This window comes from Neophocaena asiaeorientalis, unplaced genomic scaffold (genome assembly GCF_003031525.2).
Source record: "Neophocaena asiaeorientalis asiaeorientalis breed wild unplaced genomic scaffold, Neophocaena_asiaeorientalis_V1.1 scaffold78, whole genome shotgun sequence".
In the NCBI taxonomy this organism is placed as follows: domain Eukaryota; kingdom Metazoa; phylum Chordata; class Mammalia; order Artiodactyla; family Phocoenidae; genus Neophocaena; species Neophocaena asiaeorientalis.
The window spans coordinates 13,117,541-13,141,276 of record NW_020175018.1 but is presented as its reverse complement, the minus strand read 5'-3'; the positions used below and the strand labels follow the sequence as shown (position 1 = coordinate 13,141,276).

The following is a 23,736-nucleotide window of genomic DNA, read 5'->3' as shown; positions in this document are numbered from 1 at the left end:
CCCATATATATGTATATTTATGCTTTTTTTTTTTTGGCTTGTGGGATCTTAGTTCACCAACCAGGGATTGAACCCGTGCCCCCCGTGATGGAAGCGTGGAGTCCCAACCACTAGACCACCAGGGAATTCCATGTATTTGTTTTGTTTTTGTTTTTTAATAAATTTATTTATTCATTTATTTTTCGCTGTGTTGGATCTTTGCTGCTGCACGCAGGCTTTCTCTAGATGCGGTGAGCGGGGGCTACTCTTCGTTGCAGTGCGCGGGCTTCTCACTGCAGTGGCTTCTCTTGTTGCGGAGCACGGGCTCTAGGTTCACAGGCTTCAGTAGTTGTGGCACGTGGTCTCAGTAGTTGTGGCACATGGACTCTAGAGCGCAGGCTCAGTAGTTGTGGTGCATGGGCTTAGTTGCTCTGTGGCATGTGGGATCTTCCCGGACCAGGGCTCCAACCCACGCCCCTTGCATTGGCAGGCGGATTTTTAACCACTGCTCCACAGGGAAGCCCCCTGCTTTTGTTTTTAAAGAAAAGATACAACACCCATACGCTAACAGAAACAATCACTGGCAGACAGGACAAGAACAGGGTGGAAGCAAATGAGAAGAAAGCCAGACTTCTCCAAATATACCTTGTTTTGTAGTTCTGACTCTGGAATCATGTAAATGTTTTCAATAAGTATAAAATAAAATTAAATCCAGTTGGAAAAAACTCTTAAAAATCAAAAGCAAAAATGAAACAAAGAACCCAACTGTTTATCAAGTTGGTGGCTTAACAGTAAGAATTCTTTCTTTCTTTCTTTTTTAATAAACTTATTTATTTATTTATTTTTGTCTGTGTTGGGTCTTCGTTGCTGCTCTCGGGCTTTCTCTAGTTGTGGCGAGTGGGGGCTACTCTTCCTTGCAGTGCGCGGGCTTCTCATTGTGGTGGCTTCTCTTGTTGTGGAGCGTGGGCTCTAGGCACGTGGGCTTCAGTAGTTGTGGCTCATGGGCTCTAGAGTGCAGGCTCAGTAGTTGTGGCACACAGGCTCAGTTGCTCCACAGCATATGGGATCTTCCTGAACCAGGGATAGAACCTGTGTCCCCTTCATTGGCAGGTGGATTCTTAACCACTGTACCACCGGGGAAGTCTCAGGAGAATTATTTCAAGTGAAATGAAACAGTAATTTAATCATATATCCCTTAGTGGTATATAGCTATAGGCAAAAAGAACTGCAAATCTTTTTTTTTTTTTAAAGATTTTTTTGACGTGGACCATTTTCACAGTCTTTATTACAAAGCCTTTGTTACAATATTGCTTCTGTTATTTATGCTTTGGTTTTTTGGCCGCAAGGCATGTGGGATCTTAGCTCTCTGACCAGGGGTCGAACCTGCACCCCCTGCACTGGAAGGGGGAGTCTTAACCACTGGACTGTCAGGAGAGTCCAAGAACTGCAAATCTTTTTTTTTTTTTTCAATATTTATTTCTTTATTTGGCTGCTCCTGGTCTTAGTTGCGGCATGCAGGATCTTTAGCTGCGGCATGTAGGACCTAGTTCCCTGACCACGGATCGAGCCCAGGCCCCCTGCATTGGGAGCACAAAGCCTTAGTCATTGGACCACCAGGGAAGCCCAAGAACTGCAAATCTTAAACTGTGATCAGCAATCATATTGTTAGCATTGGTATTATTATTTTGAGATTACATGTTATGAAATTACACATATATAGTACATATATACACACCTATATTTTACTGTACACAGTAGGGTAAGGTAAGTAAGTAATGTTCATTAATTTAGAAACTGAGATTTTCAATATGGGATAAAAATGATACATGCATAAAAGTAAAGAAGTTAAATAAATGCTGTAACCCTTTACTACACTCAAATGGAAAAGGTCAGCATTAATTAATGATGCATTTTTACCTAAAAAAAAAAACACACACTTCCTAGTTTGATCCATTGAAAAGGCCTAAAAACAATGACAAATCCTAGTAACTAATCTGTGTTTTCTAATACCTTTACCCATTAACAAGTAATAAGGCTTTGTGAAGAAATGCCCGATTCTAGCTCTGGAGAAGAAAATGTTCAAGATGAGGTAGAAACAGCTTGCCTGCTTTCTGCTGCAACAAGTACTACTGGGGCCATGTCCAAAGGACAGAGTGTTCCCACTGGACAATTTGAACAACAATGAATCTATAACAGACTGAAACATATTATACTTCAAGTATATAAAATTCGTATGTTCTTAATGATAGTTAAAAAAAAAAGAAGAGAACCTCAAGTCATTGTGGGAGAATACTAGAAAAGCAACTCAACACTCTGAAAACGGATAAAGGGAAAGAACCATTTATCCTTCCTTCCCTATATAGACTACCCTTCAAGATAAATAGTTTACGGGGAAATTTTCTTCTTTGTAGTAGAATTCTAGCTAATAAATGTAGAAAAATGATAGCATTAGAAAAACTCAAAATTTACCACCCCTATTGAAATAATAGATATAAGTAATGCTCAGCAATGTCTACTACATCATTAGCTAAAGGCTCAGAGGAATCTTTAAAATGGGAGATAAGCCTGATGATATCTGAAGCCACTGGTTGATCTTAACATCACATATGGAAAGACCATCAGATACTCTACACCTCCCGGTGTGATACAGTAACAAATACACACTCCCAACTATGAAGTACTGTTGCAGGGGGGAAAAAATTCAAACCTGAACCTGATCAAGCCTCTAGACTGCACTGTGCAGTAAGGTAGCCACATAAGGCTCTTTACATTTAAGTTAATTAAAAACTTTTTAAAAGTTAAAATTCAGTTCTTCAGTCACACTGGTCACATTTCAAGTGCTCAATAACCACATGTTGCCATTGGCTGCTGTACTGAATAGCACAGATACAGAACATTTCCATCATCACAGAAAATTCTCTTAGCACTGCCCTAGAGAAAGTTACAAATTCACAGGAAATACAGGGAATAAAAGAACATATTAGGGACTTCCCTAGTGGTGCAGTGGTTAAGAATCTGCCTGCCAATGCAAGGGACATGGGTTCAAGCTCTGGTGTGGGAAGAACCCATATGCCACACAGCAACCAAGCCCATGCGCCACAACTTCTGAGCCTGCACTCTAGAGCCTGCGAGCCACAACTACTGAGCCTGTGTGCCTAGAGCCTGTGCTCTGCAACAAGAGAAGCCACTGCAATGAGAAGCCTGCTCGCCACAACTAGAGAAAGCCCATGTGCAGCAACGAAGACCCAATGCAGCCAGAAATAAATTTATAAAATACATCCAAGGGGAGAAGCAAGAAGAACTACAATCCTGCAGCCTGTGGAACAAACACCACATTCACAGAAAGATGGACAAGATGAAAAGGCAGAGGGCTATGTACCAGATGAAGGAACGAGATAAAACCCCAGAAAAACAACTAAATGAAGTGGAGATATGCAACCTTCCAGAAAGAAGGTTTGCAACATTCCAGAAAGAAGAATTCAGAATAATGATAGTGAAGATGATCCAGGACCTCGGAAAAAGAATGGAGGCAAAGATCGAGAAGGTGCAAGAAATGTTTAACAAAGACCTAGCAGAATTAAAGAACAAACAAACAGAGATGAACAATACAATAACTGAAATGAAAACTACACCAGAAGGAATCAATAGCAGAATAACTGAGGCAGAAGAAAGGATAACTGACCTGGAAGACAGAATGGTGGAATTCACTGTTGCGGAACAGAATAAAGAATGCAGAGAAATGAAGACGGCCTAAGAGACCTCTGGGACAACATTAAACGCAACAACATTCGCATTATAGGGGTCCCAGAAGGAGAAGAGAGAGAGAAATGACCTGAGGAAATATTTGAAGAGATTATAGTGGAGACAAAAGACCTGTATGCAGAAAACTATAAGACGCTGATGAAAGAAATCAAAGATGATACCAACAGACGGAGAGATATACCATGTTCTTAGATTGGAAGAATTAATACTGTGAAGATGACTATACTACCCAAAGCAACCTACAGATTTAGTACAATCCTTATCAAATTACCAATGGTATTTTTTAACGGAACTAGAACAAATCATCTTAAAATCTGTACGGAGACACAAAAGACCCCAAATAACCAAAGCAGTCTTGAGGGGAAAAAACGGAGCTGGAAGAATCAGACTCCCTGACTACGGACTATACTACAAAGCTACAGTAATCAAGACAATATGGTACTGGCACAAAAACAGAAATATAGATCAATGGAACAGGATAGAAAGCCCAGAGATAAACCCACGCACCTATGGTCAACTAATCTATGACAAAGGAGGCAAGGATATACAATGGAGAAAAGACAGTCTCTTCAATAAGTGGTGCTGGGAAAACTGGACAGCTACATGTAAAAGAATGAAATTAGAACACTCCCTAACACCATACACAAAAATAAACTCAAAATGGATTAGAGACCTAAATGTAAGACCGGACACTATAAAACTCTTAGAGGAAAACATAGGAAGAACACTCTGACATAAATCACAGCAAGATCTTTATTAATCTACCTCCTAGAGTAATGGAAATAAAAATAAAAAAATGGGACCTAATGAAACTTAAAAGCTTTTGCACAGCAAAGGAAACCATAAACAAGACGAAAAGACAACCCTCAGAATGGGAGAAAATATTTGCAAATGAATCAATGGACAAAGGATTAATCTCTGAAATATATAAACAGCTCATGCAGCTGTTTAAATATTAAAGAAACAAACAACCCAATCCAAAAATGGGCAGAAGACCTAAATAGACATTTCTCCAAAGAAGACATACAGATGGCCAAGAAGCACATGAAAAGCTGCTCAACATCACTAATTATTAGAGAAATGCAAATCAAAAGTACAATAAGGTATCACCTCACACCAGTTAGAATGGGCATCATCAGAAAATCTACAAACAACAGATGCTGGAGAGGGTGTGGAGAAAAGGGAACCCTCTTGCACTGTTGGTGGGAATGTAAATTGATACATCCACTATGGAGAACAGTATGGAGGTTCCTTATAAAACTGAAAATAGAATTACCATATGATCCAGCAATCCCACTACTGGGCATATACCCAGAGAAAACCATAATTCAAAAAGCCACATGCACCCCAATGTTCACTGCAGCACTATTTACAATAGCCAGGTCATGGAAGCAACCTAAATGCCCATTGACAGATGAATGGATAAAGATGTGGTACATATATACAATGGAAAATTAATCAGCCATATAAAGGAACGAGTCATTTGTTGAGACGTGGATGGATCTAGAGACTGTCATACAGAGTGAAGTAAGTCAGAAAGAGAAAAACAAATATCGTATATTAACGCATGTATGTGGAACCATAGAAAAATGGTACAGATGAACCAGTTTGCAAGGCAGAAGTTGAGACACAAATGTAGAGAACAAACATGTGGACACCAAGGGGGGAAAACCGTGGTGGGGTGGGGATGGTGGTGTGCTGAATTGGGCGATTGGGACTGACATGTATACACTGATGTGTATAAAATTGATGACTAATAAGAACCTGCAGTAAAAAAAGAAAAACAACTAATACTAAACTTTCTTTGGGTTATTTGTATAGAAATATGTTAATATAAATGTTTCAGACATTACAAAAAAAAAAATCCAAGGGTTAGGGTTAGCAATTGCCTTGAAATTTTCCAGAATGTAGGAAATTTTATAGAACAAATGATCCAGATTCTTCAACAATAGCAAGAAAAAAGAGAGAGATAAGGGAGTCTTAAGATTAAAAGACTGAAGTAAGACACAGCAAACCAAAAAGCTGAACTTTGTATGGATGTTAATTTTCCAACCAATTGTAAAAAAAAAAAAATTATTGAGACAGCTGGAGAAATTTTAACACTGGCTAGATATCTGATCATATAAAATGAATTATTAGGTTTTTAGGTATGATATTAGTGTTTTGGTTATGTAATAGAGAGTTATATCTTTTAGAGATACATACTAAATTATTTTCCAGATGAAGTAGTATGTTTGAGATTTACTGTAAAACCATCTGGAGGAAGGGGTGCAGGTGGCAGCATAGATGAAATGAGACTGCCATGTGCAGATTCTTGAGGGAGCTGGGGAATGGGTGCCAAAAGGTACATCATGCTGTTCTCTCCACTTCCGTGTAGGTTTGAAATTTTACAAAAAGAATGGTAAACAAAAGCCAAAAAGAGAATTGAAAGGTAACTATAAACTATAAATTTCTGCCTCAAATATGATAAATGCTTAAGGTTCTTAACATTTAGAACTCACGTAAGTTGATTTTTCAAAACACAAACTGGTAGAGATATGAACAAAGGGCAAAGAACATAGAATTTAGGAATTCCCTGGCGCTCCAGTGGTTAGGACACCATGCTTTCACTGCCGAGGGTGTGGATTCCATCCCTGGTCGGGGAATTAAAATAAGATCCTGCAAGCTGTGCAGCATGGCCAAAAATTTAAAAAAAGGAAAATAAAAGTTAAAGAAAAAAAAGAACATACAATTCATAGAAGCGTGAACTGGTACAACTTTAGGATGCAAATCAAGAACCTTAAAGTTGGGACTTCCCTGGTGGTTCAGTGGATAAGACTCTGTACTCCCAATGCAGGGGGCCCAGGTTCGATTCCTGGTAGTGAACTAGATCCCACATGCATGCCACAACTAAGGAGCCAGCGAACTGCAACTAAGGAGCCCATGTGCTGCAACTAAAGAGCCGGCGGGCCGCAACTAAGACCGGGTGCAACCAAACAAACAAACAAACAAAACAAAACCTTCAAGTTCTTTGACCAAGTAATTCCATTTGTAGGAATTTACCTCAAAGAAATAATCAAAAATACAGAAAAGACGTACACAAAGTGATATCACTGCAGTGTTACTCACGATAGTGAAAACACAGAAACTTAAATATTCACCAATAGGCATGCTTTTTCAATAAATTTTGGTATGGTTACATGGTGGAAGTATCCGATTTCATCTGTTCATCAAATATTTATTGAATACCTATTATGTGTCAAGGCAATACTTGCAGGTTTTAACACTGCAATGACTACAGTAACTACGTGTTCAAAATACCATATCAAATGAAATGATATCAAATACCATATCAAATGAAAAAAAGCAATATACATTTCTGTAAGGTTTTAATTTTTATCATAAGCATAGAAGGCGTTCAGTTTATATTAATGAATGAACTATAGTATTTTGCAGTTGGAAGAAACAAATTTTTTTTTAACCTAAGATAAGAAATTATATCTATATTAGCCCAATTTAGGGTGAGATCACTCACACACACACACACACACACACACACACACACGCGCGCGCGCAAAAAAGAAATATAAAGCACTAACAGTGGTTATCTCTAGGTAAGAGGATGACAAGCGGTAATAAGCAGGTATTATTTTTAAATCACAAAACAGTTTTGCTTTCAATGTTCTTCATTTCAAAGACAGAGTCTTCATGAAGTCCCCTCACCTCAGAAGTGGCCCGGATGATCCCCGAGATGAGGCCGCACAGCTGATTGCCTCGGGTCCGGAAGGCAGACAGGTCGACCCTGGGCAGGTCTCTGCGCTGGTCGGCGGCATCCAGCTGCTGGCTGAGGTGCAGCACCTCCTCCTGCAGCGCGTAGAGGTTCCGCAGGCGGATCTGGCCTTCCTCCTTCCGGAGCCGCTCCCGCTCCACATGCTTCAGGCGCTGCTGCTCTGCCTCCCGCAGCTTCAGGTTGAGAATCTACAGGAAGGGCGGTCAAATTAAGGGCTCCTGGGCCTTCTCTGTCTACATTCTTCCAGTCCTGTGTGGGCTACATATTTTCACAGAGAGGCCCAGAGCGACAAAAGGACTGCCCCAAGTCAGCCACACAGTGGCATGACAGGGGCCAGGTCCTCTGTGACTGTGCTGGAACCCGACTCCTCGGGCACGTCACTCAGACACTGAACACCCACACGGACTCTCCCAAGCTCTGACCTTCGCCCTGTGATGATGCTCAGCTTTCAGCTTCTCTTGCTGCCCCAGGGCTTCTCTGGAGCTGAATGAAAAATGGAGGGAGGAAGAGTCAGGGATGCTTCCTAAAATTGTTTTACCTCTCCTAAAAGCCTCCTCTCTTTGTGTTGCATTGCTCATCTTTCCAAGGCTGGTCATTTTTCTAGGTTATAAGTTTCTCTGGCTATTTTATTTTGATACTTAAGGACTCAGAAGAAGTTCAACTCCTTCCCTTTGGGTTTTATGTAGGGAAAGAGTTCCGGTGGACCACGCCGACATTCCCGTTGTAATTCAGGGAACTCACCTCTTCTCCATCACTTCCCGTAAGTCCTGGAATTCTTTATGATGCTTCAGTTCCTTCCGCTCATCAAAGCGCTTCAGCTGCTCAGATGCCATCTCAGAGAGGGCCCGCGCCTGCCTCTCCTGCTCCTCCTGCCACTGCCTCAAGCCCTCCTGCAAAGGATCAAAACCAGCTCTCTGCAGCTCCATTACACCCTGCTCATCTACCCCATGGGCTGCCCTCCCATCAGCCCTTAACTCCATCAAAGATACTTCGGGGCATGGAATCATCTGCCTACTTCTTGGAACCTTTGCTTGAGTCACCTCTCTGCTTTGGGTTGATCTTTAAACTCAGCTGTTGTGGAAAGCTTTTCCAATTTGCCCCATATGGTTTATGTCACTCCAGTATAAGCTAAGAATGGACGGGTATTCACCAACATAGTATCAAATAGCCCTGCACTTTTAAGCTTCCATCCTTAAGCTTACTGTACTCTTTTTCTGTTTTGGCCACACTCTACACCTTGTGGGATCTTAGTTCCCTGACTGGAGATCGAACCTGGGCCCTCGTCAGTGAAAGCATGGAGTCCAGTAACCACTGGACCACCAGGGAATTTCCATCCTGTGTATTCTTATGAGAGCTTCAGGGTAATCTAAAGAAATCCTTACTCTAATTCCATAAATATGCTATGCACACTCCTATCTCACTCCTTCCCTCAGGTTATTATCTCTGCCTAGAGTCTTTTCCTCCACCGTCACTTAGGAAAGTCCCATTCCTTTATACCTAAGGGTACCAGGTATTCCATTTATTATTCACGAGAGTACTCTCATTTGTGTTTTTTTTTTAAATAAAATTATTTATTTATTTATTTTTGGCTGCATTGGGTCTTCATCGCTGCGTGCAGGTTTTCTCTAGTTGCTACGAGCGGGGGCTACTCTTCGTTGCAGTGTGCGGGCTTCTCATTGCAGTGGCTTCTCTTGTTGAAGGGAGCACGGGCTCTAGGTGCACAGGCTTCAGTAGTTGTGGCACGCAGGCTCTACAGCACAGGCTCAGTAGTTGTGGTGCACGGGCTTGGTTGCTCCACGGCCTGTGGGATCTTCCTGGACCAGGGCTCGAATCCATGTCCCCTGCATTGGCAGGCGGATTCTTAACCACTGTGCCACCAGGGAAGCCCTCTCATTTGGTTTTTAAGAGCAATTTGACATTTTAACTATCAAATTTTAAAGTGTATATATCCTTTGACACTCATTCCATTTTAGGACTTTGTCCTGAGGAAATACTTGCATATGTGTGCAAAGATATATGTACAAGGGGACTTCCCACATGCCACGGAACAACTAAGCCCGTGCGCCACAACTACTGAGCTCACGTGCCACAACTACTGAAGCCTCCATGCCTAGAGTACATGCTCTGCAACAAGAGAAGCCACTGCAATGAAAAGCCCGCGTGCCACAACAAAGACCCAACGCAAACAAAAATAAATAAAATAAATAAATTTATTTAAAAAAATAGATATATGTACAAGGATGCTCATTGATAATGAGCATCCTTGTTGATAATGGTAATAAATTTGAAACAATTTAAATTAACAGGGAAATAGTTAAACATATTACAGTAGGTCATACTAGAAAATACTCTGCAGCCTTTAAGGAAGATGACACGCTGTATACACTGGCATGGTGATATGTTAATATATATTGTTAAGATATTAGGCTATTGTTTTTGTTTTTTTTTTGCGGTACACGGGCCTCTCACTGTTGTGGCTTCTCCCGTTGTGGAGCACAGGCTCCGGACGCGCAGGCTCAGCGGCCATGGCTCACGGGCCTAGCCGCTCCGCGGCATGTGGGATCTTCCCGAACCGGGGCACGAACCCGTGTCCCCTGCATCGGCAGGCGGACTTTCAACCACTGCGCCACCAGGGAAGCCCTAGGCTATTGTATTTTAAAAGTTATTTTTAAACTTCCAGTAGGGCTTCCCTGGTGGCAAAGTGGTTAAGAATCCGCCTGCCAATGAAGGGGACACAGGTTCGAGCCCTGGTCCAGGAAGATACCACATGCCGTGGAGCAATGAAGCCCGTGCGCCACGGCTGCTGCTGCGCTCTAGAGCCCACGAGCCTCAGCTACTGAAACCTGCACACCTAGAGCCCGTACTCTGCAACAAGAGAGGCCACTGCAATAAGAAGCCTGTGCACCGCAGCGAGGAGTGGCCCTCACTCGCTGCAACTAGGGAGGGCCTGTGCACAGCAACAAAGACCCAACTCAGCCATAAATAAATAAATAAATAAATAAATAAATAAATTTACAAGAAGAAAAAGAAAACTTCCAGTAGAAGGCGGCAAATTGAACACAAATATATATCTCCTCTCCTCTGAGACTGTTTAATTAAAAGTTGGGAAGAAAAAAAAAGACTCAACAACAGAGAGCACATGAGGAAGATTATCAGCGAGGAAAACCTTTCTACTCGCATCTGGAGGACAGAAAGTCCATGCAGAAGTGATGACTGAAAGAAGAGAGCTGAGAAAACTCAAGAAGAAACTGTCTTTCTCTCCCTCACTATCTCCATTGATACCTGCTCCCCTTAGACTTTAGATGAAAGTCTAAGCAACTTTCATCCTTTTTTATCCAGTGTCAAAGTGAATGCTTCAATGACTGTTGCTGTCTCTCACTCAGATTATAATAGTCTTCTAACTATATTTTAGAACCTTGGTTCTATTTTCTCCCTCCAGCATATAAACTCCATGAGGACATGGATTGCGTCTACTCTGTTCACTGTTTTTTTTTTTCTTTCTTTTGGCTGTGCCACGCGGCTTATGGGATCTTAGTTCTCCAACCAGGGACTGAACCCCGGCCATCAGCATTGAAAGCGTGGAGTCCTAACCACTGGACCGCCAGGGAATTCCCTGTTCACTATTTTATCTAGGCCTAGAACAAAAGTGCTCAATAAGTATTTGGTGATTCCATGAATAAATGAATGAGGGTAGATGCTAGAAGACTTTAAATTTATAAACTCATGTACTCTTTAAAAAGTTTTACTGGGACTTCCCTGGTGGCACAGTGGTTAAGAATCCGCCTGCCAATGCTGGAGACACGGGTTCAAGCCCTGGCCCAGGAAGATTCCCACATGCTGTGGAGCAACTAAGCCCGTGCGCCACAACTACTGAGCCTGTGCTCTAGAGCCCGCGAGCCACAACTACTGAAGCCCACGCGCCTAGAGCCCGTGCTCCACAACAAGAGAAGCCACCGCAATGAGAAGCCTGCGCACCACAACGAAGAGTAGCCCGCACTCACCGCAACTAGAAAAAGCCTGCGTGTAGCAACAAAGACCCAACACAGCCAAAAATAAATAAATAAAAATTTGAAAAAGAAAAAGTTTTACAAAACATGCATTGTTTTTCTAATAAAAAGAATAAAGTCAAATAGACTAATTAAAATAGTGCTATTCTTTTTTCAAGAGGCTGTTAAGGTCAATCTTCTCAGTATAACCTTATCTGACAACAAAGATCATCTTCAAATTTTGGAGAAGTAAATGGAAGCCAGGAAAGCCCAGGTAATTTTCCCAAAGTCACATGTAAAATAGAAGAGGTAGGATTTGAAACCAGATTTGACTTTAGAGCGCTTACTCTTGACTGCTATGTTATGCTATCTCCCCAGCTGAATCAGAGCTACTAGTAGGTGGGGCACGATGATTATTAGTACATGATGGACATTCATAATCCCTGAGGAACTGCATTTAAACGTGGCTCCCTAGGGTCAGGCCTGTCTTACTTCAAGGGTTACTTACTGCTCCTTTCATTCTGTGCAGCAGCTCATACATTCGGATGCAGCCTTCCACTTTGATCCCTTGGGAGGACTGAAGTACCATAGGTTCTGTATGCTGAGACTCGTATTTGTCCTATACAGACAGAAGATGGAAAAATTAAGCTTTTAAGATGGTAAAGTTGGTGTTATTCAATCTGAACAAAAATCACATCCTTACTTATGAACAACCAGTAACAACAACAAAACAATATATGTTAGAACCAGTGTGCTTTTCATGATATTGACCTTATTCTAATTGGTTTCCTTAATAAAGTGGATGTTTTTGCTTTGTACAGTTTTTTTGTGTTTTTTTTTTTTTTTTTTTTGCTTGCTCGTTTGTTTTGATTTGTCCAGCACATTTTCCCTATTTCTTCTAATAAGTGTCCGTTTTTGCTGGGTTGGTTTGGATGGAGAAACCCCAGCCCACATCCCCGATTCTTCCACGCCCCCTAGTGTCAGGGGTCACTAAGCATGTGACCAGCCTGGCAATCAAAGTATTCTGTCCCCCTGTACCCAGTACCCAGTATCTACTTCAGGAATGAGGCTTATGACCTAAGCTAAGCCAGAGTCCATCCTGAATTTTCCTGATGGAGCTATTTGGGATGGTTTTCTCTTATTCTGGGGATGCTAAGCTAAGAAGATATGTGTCTAGGGCTACCAAGAGACATCCTGCCAGACAGTCTATCTGAAAGATGAAACCAAGACGAGTTAGACAGAACTGAGAAATGGAGAAGCAAAGCCCTGGGTCTGAGTCACCGAATCAAGTGAGAAATAGTATCAAGGACAGACAAGCAGAAAATAGATCCTCTAGATCTAATTGATTCGAAATGCACTCCTAGATTTCCTGGTTATATGAGCTAATTAATTTCTCCCCTGACTCCCTTGTTTTGCTTAAGCTAGTTTAAACTGGGTTTCTGTTACCTAAACATCAAAAATTTGTAAATGATACAATTCATTATATAAAGCCACCCAAAACTTTACTTAAACCTTAAGAATTACGGAATTTTATACCTGGAGAGGACCTTGGCAATGTAGTCCAATACCAGATTTACAGATGAAGAAACTGAGGCCTAAGGAGGGAAAGACGCCTGCCTGAGGGCATGCCACACTATTGGCAGGATCAGGACTAGGAACTGCTGCCTCTGAGAAGCTGCTCATAGAAACTTAAATTTTTTTTTAAATTTTGAAATAATTATAATTTACAGGAAGTTGGAAACAGTATATTGACGGTACGAGCCACAGAACTTATTCAGATTTCACCAGGTTTTACAGGAATTCATTTGGGTACGTGTATAGTTTTATGCAATTTTATCACATGTGTAACCACCATCACAAAGTACAGAACTGTTCCACCACCGTGAAGCTTCCTTGTGCCACACCTTTATATTGCTAATCTGTTCTCCATCTCTATAATGATAGCATTTCAAGAACGTTAAATAAATGGAACCATACAGCACATAATCTTTTGAGATTGGCTTTTTTCACTTCGTGTAATGCCTCTGAGATCCTAAGTTGTTGCATATTATCAAGGACTTGTTCCTTTTTATTGCCAGTCGTATTCCATGATAGAGATGTACCAGTTTGTTTAACCATTCATCTGTTGAAAGACATTTCACTGTTTCCAGCTTGGGGATATAATAAATAAAGCTCCTGTGATCACTGGTATACAGATTTTTACGTCAATATAAGTTTTGATTTCTCTGGGAAAAATGCCCAAGAATGCAACTGCTAGGTCATACAGTTAAGTACCTATTAGTTTTATAAGAAACTGCCAAACTGTTTCCTAGAGCGCCTGTACCGTTCCACATTTCCACCCAAAATACACGAGTGATCCAGATTCTCCACATCATTGTCAGCGTTTGGTGGTGTCACTATTTTTTATTTTAACCATTCTGATAGGTGTGTAGTGCTACTTCGTCCTGGTTTTAATATGCATTTCTTTAATGGCTAATGACTGTGAACATCTTTTCATGTACTTATATTGTCTATATATTGTCTTAGGTGAAATGTCTGTTCATATCTTTTGCTCATTTTCTAACTGAAGATTAGAAAGTTTTTGTTTAACCTTTGAGTTTTAAAAATATATTCTAAATATATATTCTCGATATAGATTTTAAATATATTCTAGATACATAAACCTTTGTCAGATAGGTCGTTTGCAACTACTTTCTCCCAGTCAGTAGCTTGTCTGATCATCCTCTTCACAAGGTCATTCACTGAGCCACGCTTTTCATTTGATGAGGTCCAATTTATTAATTTTTCCTTCTATGGATTAAGTTGTTTTTTGGTTTTTTTGTTTTTTTTTTTGCGGTACGCGGGCCCCTCACTGTTGTGGCCTCTCCCGCCGCGGAGCGCAGGCTCCGGACGCGCAGACTCAGCGGCCATGGCTCACAGGCCCATCCGCTCCGCGGCACGTGGGATCCTCCCGGACCGGGGCACAAACCCGCATCCTCTGCATCGGCAGGCGGGCTCTCAACCACTGCGCCACCAGGGAAGCCCGATTAAGTTTTTAGTGTCAAATCTAAAAACTCTTCACCTAGTCCTAGGTTCTGATTATGTTTTTTTTTTTTTTCCCTAAAAGTCTTATAGTTTTACATTTAAGTCCATGATCATTTTGAGTTAATTTTTATGTAAGTTGTAAAGTTTAGGCTAAAGTTCATTTTTGTGTCTATGATGCTCAATTGCTAGAAATATTTTTTAAAGACTAATATTTTAAAAGATGAAGTGTGAAATATAAACTAAAAAGTAAACTTTTTATGTATGTAATCATGCAGTCTTTCATAATATGAATAATCATCTCTGTCCTGTATTATTTTTTAGGATTATTATTTACTGTACAATAAATTCTTTCTTATTGTGAACAACTCTTGCAAAGACATTTCTCCAAAGAAGATATACAAATGGCTAATAAGCACATGAAAATATGCTCAACATCACTAATCATTTAGGGAAATGCAAATCAAAACCACAATGATACACTTCATGCCCACTAGGATGGCTTTTGTAAAACAAAACAAAATAAAAACAAACAAACAGACAAAAACAACCCAGCAAATAACAAACGTTAGCAAAGGTGTGGAGAAACTGAAACCTTGTGCATTGCTAGTAGGAATGTAAAATGATACAGCTGCTGTGGAAAACAATATGATGGTTCCTCAAAAATTTAAACATAGAATTACCATATGATTCCTCAATTCTACTTCTGGGTACATACCCCAAAGAACTGAAAACAGGTACTCAAACTAATACATGTACATGCGTATTCAGAGCAGCACTAGTCACCAACAGCCAAAAGGTGGAAGCAAGCTAAACGTCCAGTGACAGATGAATGAATAAACAAAACATGGTACACACAGTGGAGTATTATTCAGCCTTAAAAGGAAGGAAATTCTGACACATGTGACAGCATGGATGAACCTTGAAGACATTATGCTAAGTGAAATAAACCAGTCACAAAATGACAAATATTACATGATCCCACTTATACGAAGTACCTAAAACGGTCAAATTCATAGAGACGGAAAGTAGAATGGTGGTTGCTAGGGACTGGGGGTAGGGGGAAATAAGGAGTTATTTATTTATTTATTTATGGCTGCGTTGGGTCTTCATTGCTGCACGCAGCCTTTCTCTAGTTGTGGTGAGCGGGGGCTACTCTTCGTTGTGGCACACGGGCTTCTCATTGCGGTGGCTTCTCTTGTTGTGGAGCATGGCGCGCGGGCTTCAGTAGCTGTGGCATGTAGGCTCAGCAGTTGTGGCTCGCGGTCTCAGTAGTTGTGGCTCGCAGGCTCTAGAGAGCAGGCTCAGTAGTTGTGGCACACAGGCTTAGCTGCTCCATGGCATGTAGGATCTTCCCACACCAGGGATCGAACCCGTGTCCCCTGCCTCGGCAGGCGGATTCTTAACCACTGCACCACCAGGAAAGTCCTGGAGTTATTGATTAATGAATGTAGTGTTTTTAGTTTTGGGTGATGAAAAAGTTCTGGAGATGGATAGTGGTGACGATTACACAACACTATAAATGTACTTAATGCCACTGAATTGTACTCTAAAAAATGGTTAAATGGTAAATATTATGTCATGAATATTTTACAATTTAAAAAAGGTTTAAAAATTTTAAAAAATGTTCATACCCTTTTATCTTTGACGCCAGTCAAATCATTTGGGCATTTATTTTAAGATATTAGCCAGAAGACATATTTTAAGATTAAAAACGGAAAGATCTCTCTGCAGAAAGTTTCTCAGTGTAATATCTTTAAAAGCAATGAAATGGAAAAATATAAATGCCTAATAATAAAGGAGCAGTTTAATAAATTACAGGATATTACATATCCTCTAAGTAGACATTTACAAAGGTGGAAATAACGTGAACAAATAATTCAAATAGTTCATGTTAGGAGGGAAAAGCAGAACATGAACGTGCACATACAATTTAAGTATGCCAAGGTCCAAGGATGCGGCCGTGTGAAAGTGGAAAGAAGTAACTGATGACTGAATGATGAAACCATAGGGAGATTTAACTTCTTCCTTTTGTTGAATTGATAATATATTTTCAGTAAACAAAAGTCTGCAGTGAGTATGAACAAAAAGAACAAAGAACTTTGTCTTTTGGAAGCTAAACGTGAAAAATGTACTCTCTACCTTTCTAAAGAGTTGCCTAGTCTTATTTTGCTGGCACAAAAATCTAAAACTTGAAAAAGCATGATAGTGCTTAGAAGTTTTGGGCTTCCCTGGTGGCACAGCGATTGAGAATCTGCCTGCTAATTCAGGGGACACAGGTTCGAGCCCTGGTCTGGGAAGATCCCACATGCTGCGGAGCAACTAAGCCCGTGAGCCACAACTACTGAGCCTGCGCGTCTGGAGCCCGTGCTCCGCAACAAGAGAGGCCGCGATAGCGAGAGGCCCGTGCACCGCGATGAAGAGTGGCCCCCGCTTGCCACAACTAGAGAAGGCCCTCGCACAGAAACAAAGACTCAACACAGACAAAAATAAATAAATAATTTAAAAAAAAGAAAAAGCACAATAGTGCTTAGAAGTTTAGAAGACTTTTTTTCTATTAACTCTTGTTATACTACTTGTTATACCTTACTTTGATCCAGAAAGGATTTAATGCAGCTTATAAAGGAACATAAAACATAACAACAGGACTTCCCTGGTGGTGCAGTGGTTAAGAATCCGCCTGCTGGTGCAGGGCACATGGGTTTGAGCCCTGGTCCAGAAGATCCCACATGCCACGGAGCAACTAAGCCCGTGCACCACAACTACTGAGCCTGCGCTCTAGAGCCTGCAAGCCACAACTACTGAAGCCCGCATGCCTAGAGCCCATGCTCCGCAACAAGAGAAGCCACCGCAATGAGAAGCCTGCGCACCGCAACGAAGAGTAGCCCCCGCTCGTTGCAACTAGAGAAAACCCGTGTGCAGCAACTAAGACCCAATGCAGCCATAAATAAATAAATATGTCTAGAGATACAAAGAAAGAGAAGAGAAGAGAAAAGAGAAGAGCAGAGCCCCAGCAACAATTTAACTGTTTTAAGTGGGAGAAACAAAGGCAGGAACAAAATAGAGCCAGAAAGAAGGTAAAAACTCATCCAGAAGCAACAATAAGGTATGTAAATCTAAGAGCAAGTATAAAATTTACTCTAAGCTTTCCAGCAGCCAACAAAAAGGGAGACCTTGTTGAGTTAAACAGATGCAATGCTCATGAGAAAAAAATCCACTTGCTCATGAAATTAATTCCTATTCTTGGTACTAAGAATAGAGAGGAATTTCTCTCTCTGGGTCTTCATAAAGAGAACGCTGGGTGATGTGGAAAACACTGTCGCTACAAACAGCTACAAGAATTCGAAGAAGCAACCATTATTTTCTCCAGAGTAAGGTCGCTGTAGTATGACAATGTTAAACACTTCAACTTTGCAGCCACCATTGTCTTTTGTCTTAAACTGACCAAAAGCCTTACCTTGGTTCCATCTGGTGTTGCTGAGGAGGCTGGTGAGAAGGCAGGGTCTCTGACAGGAGATTTGGGAACAAATGAAGGTTGGCCGAGGGCTGAAGTAGATCTAGGGGATGTTGAAGTCTCAGAGGGAGGTGGGTTCTCTTGCATATTGGGTAGGACATGATCTACTACCCATCCAGAGTAAGAAGACAGCTTGGGAAGAGACATACATTCTTCTAAAACATCCTAGAGGGAAGAAGAAGGTTAAGCTCAACTTGATGTCAACTGATCTAAGCAATCAAAAATAATTTTGTCCTTATAATCCACTACATGCTTTACTGAAAATCTAAGAAGGCCTAAATAAATATATACATATATACATACCAAAGACCCAAAGTAACTGTATTAACAATCAGAGATGAAGAGAAAGTACAGTAGCTGCTTGATAATGACCTTGACTATTATCCTTTTAGAGTATCAGACTAAATAACCCTAACTACAGAAAAAGGAACAATGCACAAAGATGGTCATTAAAGCAGATTTGAGGCTTCCCTGGTGGCGCAGTGGTTGAGAGTCCGCCTGCCGATGCAGGGGACATGGGTTTGTGCCCCGGTCCGGGAGGATCCCACATGCCGCGGAGCGGCTGGGCCCATGAGCCATGGCCACTGAGCCTGCGCGTCCGGAGCCTGCGCTCCGCAACGGGAGAGGCCACAGCAGTGAGAGGCCCGCGTACCGCAAAAAAAAAAAAAGCAGATTTGAAATCAATCTAAAACGTTGTAACAGAAAAGAACATGAAAGGAATTTTGAAGTAAACTATGGTATACACACTCAGTGAATATTAGTCATTTAAAAATGCCAATTGTGAATCCTATGTAAGGTTCAAATTTTTCCAGTTTTATTGAAAAATAATTGACAAACACCACTGTAAAATTTTAAGGCCTAAACACGATGGTTTGATTTATATATATTGTAAAATGATTAAATAGGTTCAGCTAACAACATCCATCTTCTCATATAGATATAATCAAAAGAAAGAAAAAAGGAAAAAAAATTTCTTCTTGTGATGAGACTCTCAGCAGGTACTCTCTTAAATTTCCTATATATTGTATAGCTGTGTTAGCTAACAGTCGTCAAGTTGTATACTACATCCCTAGTACTTATCTATCTTATAACTGGAAGTTTCTATTTTTTGACGACCTTACTCCATTTCCTCCTCCCCCAAGATTCAATTTTAAGTGAAAAAACAAGAGTATAAATAACTATGTCTACAATGATACAAAATAAATACAAATAAATACCCTAACAAATTTGACAGAAATATACCAGAAGTTAAGCTTGGGTGATCAGTGACATATTTCTACTTGTTCTAATTTTCTGTATTTAACTTCTAAATGAACATGTTATACCTTTTAAAATGAAAATAAGCAAATAAAAAATAGGCATAGAAAAGTGCTTACTAGGGACTTCCCTTGTGGTGCAGTGGTTAAGAAGCCCCCTGCCAATGCAGGGCACATGGGTTTGATCCCTGGTCCAGAAGATCCCACATGCTGCGGAGCAACTAAGCCCGTGCACCACAACTACTGAGTCTGCACTCTAGAGCCTGTGAGCCACAACTACTGAAGCCCGCGCACCTAGAGCCCATGCGCCACAACTACTGAGTCTGTGCTCTAGAGCCCCCAAGCCACAATTAATGAGCCTGTGTGCCACAACTACTGAAGCCCGTGCGCCTAGAGCCCGTGCTCCGTAACAAGAGGAGCCACCGCAATGAGAAGCCCGCACACCACAATGAACAGTAGCCCCCACTCACCGCTACTAGAGAAAGCCCACGCGCAGCAATGAAGACCCAATGCAGCCAAAAAAAAAAAAAAGTTCATTTGGATCATATTTTAGATTCCACTTGTGATATCATATGGTATCTGTCTTTCTCTTTCTGGCTTACTTCACTTAGTCTGATAATGTCTAGGTCCATCCATGTTGCTGCAAATGGCATTATTTCATTCTTTTTATGGCTGAGTAGTAGTCCATTGTATACATATACCACATCTTCTTTATCTCTTCATCTGTCAATGGATATTTAGGTTGCTTCCATGTCTTGGCTATTGTAAATAGTGCTACTAACAACATCGGGGTGCATATATCTTTTCAAAAGGGAAGCCTCATACACTAGGGCGCAGTGTATGAGGCTTCCCTTTTCTCCACATCCTCTGCAGCATTTATTATTTGTAGACTTTTTAATGATGGCCATACTGACCAGCGTGAGGTGGTACCTCAGTGTAGTTCTGATTTGCATTTCTCTGATAATTAGCGATGTTGAGCATCTTTTCATGTGCCTATTGGCCATCTGTATGTCTTCTTTCGAGAAATGTCTTCTGCTCATTTTTGGAATGGGTTGTTTGTTTTTGTTATTGAGTTGTACAAGCTGCATGTATATTTTGGAAATTAAGCCTTTGTCGGTTTCATCGTTTACAAATATTTTCTCCCAGTCTGTAGGTTGTCTTTATTTTGTTTATGGTTTCCTTTGCTGTGCAAAAGTTTGTAAGTTTGATTAGGTCCCATTTGTTTATTTTTCCTTTCTTTCTATTGCCTTGGAAGACTAAGAAAACACTGCTATGATTTATGTCAGAGAATGTTCTGCTTATGTTTTCCTCAGGAGTTTTATGGTGTCATGTCTTATATTTAAGTCTTTAAGCCATTTTGAATTTATTTTTGTGTATGCTGTGAGGAAGTGTTCTAACTTCATTGATTCATGTGCAGTTGTCCAACTTTCCCAACACCCTTCTGAAGAGACTGTCCTTTCTCCATTGTATATTCTTGCCTGCTTTGTTGAAGATTAATTGACTGTAGGTGTGTGGGTTTATTTATGGTCCCTCTATTCTGTTTCATTGATCCATGTCTGTTTTTGTCCCAATACCATGCTGTTTTAATTACTGTAGCTTTGTTGTATTGTCTAAAGTCTGGGAGGGTTATGCCTTCAGTTTTGTTCTTTTTCCTTAGGATTACTTTGGCAATTCTGGGTCTTTTGTGCTTGTATATAAGTTTTAGGATTACTTGTTCTGGTTCTGTGAAAAATGTCATGGGTAATTTGATAGGGATTGCAATAAACCTGTAGATTGCTTTGGGTAGTATGGCTATTTTAATAATATTGGTTTTTCCAATCCAAGAGCATGGGATATCTTTCCATTTCTTTGAATCATCTTCAATTTCCTTTCCTCTATCAGTGTTTTACAGTTCTCAGAATATAAGTCTTTCACCTCCTTGGTCAGGTTTATTTCTAAGGTTTCTTTTTCTGCGGGGGGGATGTGACTTTAAAAGGTTTTTTTTTTTTTAAACTTTCCCTTTCTGATATTTCATTGTTAGTGTAAAGAAATGCAACAGATTTCTGTATGTTAATCTCATATCCTGCTACCTTGCTAAATTTATTTATCAGTTCTAGTAGTTTTTCTGTGGAGTCTTTAGGGTTTTCTACAGATAGTACCATGTAATCTGCATATAATAACAATTTTACCCCTTCCCTTCTGATTTGGATACCTTTCTATTTATTTCCCTTGTCTGACTGCTGTGACTAGGACTTCCAATTCTATATTAGATTAGGAGTGGTGAGAGGGGGCATCCTTGTCTTGCTCCAGATTTTAGCAGGAAGGCTTTCAGCTTTTCACCACCACTGAGTATTGTGTTGGCTGTGGGTCTGTCCCACAATAAAAGTAGCTTTATTTGTCCCATAATAAAAGTAGCTTTTATTATGTTGAGATATGTTCCCTCTCTACTCACTTTGGGAAGAGTTTTTATCATGAAAGGATGTTGAATTTGAGACAACTTTTTACTCTTTCTTTACGCCAAAATAAATTCCAGGAGCAAAGTTTCAAATGTAAAAAATAAACCCATACCCATAAAAAACACCATCAACGGAGAAAGTAATTTCAACTGACAAACTAGAAAAAAAGATGAAATATATATCACAGATAAAGGAATATTATTATCCTTAATACCTAAAGAACTTATAAAATATTGGCAAAACCCCAATAGAAAAACGAGCCAAAGACATAAACTGGCAAATATACACACACAAGGTTACAAGTAGTGGATCACAACTCACTGAATAAAATAGGAACCCGTGAGGATACTGATATAAACAATTAAACAGAAGGAACCCATGAGGATTCTGATATGAATAATTAAACGGAAGAGAAAAGAAAGCTCTTCCTTACAGTAGAATGCCAGCTAACAAACGTAGGAATGGTAGCTATAAAGAAACACCATTCGTCTACATCACAGAAAAGACTGATTCAGGAAGAAATCACCAATAAATGCTAACGGTGGAGGTTTGATAAGAAAAAAATATTTCGGTGTAACCTTGGACTACCTCCCAACAAAATACTAAGAAGTTACAAAAGGGAAAATGATGAACTTTAAGTGAATTTTACGTGGAAATATCTGGAAGTTACCGTTGTAACCAAGTGATCAAGGTGAGCATCACCAGTGTTGGGATGGGCTGAAGCATCTATGTGTGACTGATGTGACTTACTGAGGACACAGCATCATTTCTGTGGTAGTCCTGCTAAGAATGCATAACCTGAGTCTACACCATACAGATTCAGGCTGGAATTCATCCTATAGAATGTAACGTATGTATTCTTTAAAACCGTCAAAGACATAAATGCTTTAGAAGTGTTTCACATTTAAGTCTGAAGAGACAAGACATCATACCTGTAGCTAGATTACCAGCACCTCGGGAAGAGGAGTTATGCCTTAACCGTCTCTATATTCCCCCACCTGCGTGGTCTAGTACAGGGCTTTGCGAATCTTAGATGCAGTGACCACGCCCCCATTAAAGTTCCTAGGTCCGTCCAACGTCGTCTAAAAGTTTGGTCATTTCACTGGCAGCAATAGGTTAGGTCTTGTTAACCGTTCACCACTAAATCTGGATCTCCTAACACAAGAGACGCGCAGTAAACTAACTGACCCTGAGAGGCCAGGATTGCTTTGACAACATAGGCGCAGGCACCTAACGCCAGCTGCGGGGAGCAATGAAGCCTTCAAAGAGCACGTCTGAAGGGGAGCCACGGAAGGCTAGAATAGGCGAGGGACGGTGGTGCACACACGGAGTCAAGCAGCAAACCCGGGCTGTTACAAGAACGCACCGGTTCCCTGGCGCAGGACATGACAAGGGCTAGGGAAGAGCAGAGTCCTGTGACGAGGGGCAGGAATGACCACCGCCCCCTTTGGGGCCACTGCTCACCTCGCCCCGCAACAGCCAATCGCGGTGGTAGCAAATGCGACCTTTGTCAGACCTGCGCAGCGCCTGCAGGGTCTCCCAGCAGCGACCCTCGGAAGGCATGGCCTGCCCCGCTACAGTTCTCCAGGGGCGCCGCTTGAGACAAAACAAGTCCTCGAATCAGCCGACCGGAAACAGGTGCTCGCTTCCGCTTCCGGGGCGCAGACGTAGCGACGCAGTTCAACCCCGCCCCTAACGGCTGCATGGCCCCGCCTCTGGCACTGAGCCCGCCCACCAACGCGCCTGCGCACAGGGCTTGGCCCGAGGCTCGCTCCCCTGCAGGGACCTCCGACCTGGGGTCTTCAGAAGGCTGGGCCTTCCAGGTTGCAGAAAACTGAACAGGTATTGATGAGCATGTGGAGAAATTGGAACCCTCATACATACGCTGCCAGTGGGACTCCAAAATGGGTCAACTCCTGTGGAAGAGAGTCTGGCAGTTCATCAAAAGGTTAAAGAGGGACTTCCCTGGCAGTGGTTAAGACTCGTGCGCTTCTACTGCAGGGTGCGCGGGTTC

General features: G+C 41.2%; 1 protein-coding gene across 1 annotated transcript in view; it reads right to left on the bottom strand.

The window, feature by feature from the left end:
• Window positions 1–23,342, bottom strand: part of GLE1 (GLE1 RNA export mediator) — a 39,239-nt gene extending 15,897 nt beyond the window's left edge. Inside the window, exons 1-6 of the mRNA XM_024762536.1 lie at window positions 23,187–23,342; window positions 17,975–18,196; window positions 12,005–12,115; window positions 8,252–8,400; window positions 7,933–7,993; window positions 7,444–7,698 (exon numbers count right to left, since the gene is read on the bottom strand). Coding sequence (XP_024618304.1) covers window positions 7,444–7,698; window positions 7,933–7,993; window positions 8,252–8,400; window positions 12,005–12,115; window positions 17,975–18,196; window positions 23,187–23,285 — 897 coding nt within the window. The 5' untranslated portion in view covers window positions 23,286–23,342. The remainder of the gene's footprint in view (window positions 1–7,443; window positions 7,699–7,932; window positions 7,994–8,251; window positions 8,401–12,004; window positions 12,116–17,974; window positions 18,197–23,186) is intronic.
• Between the last annotated feature and the right edge of the window lie 394 nt (window positions 23,343–23,736).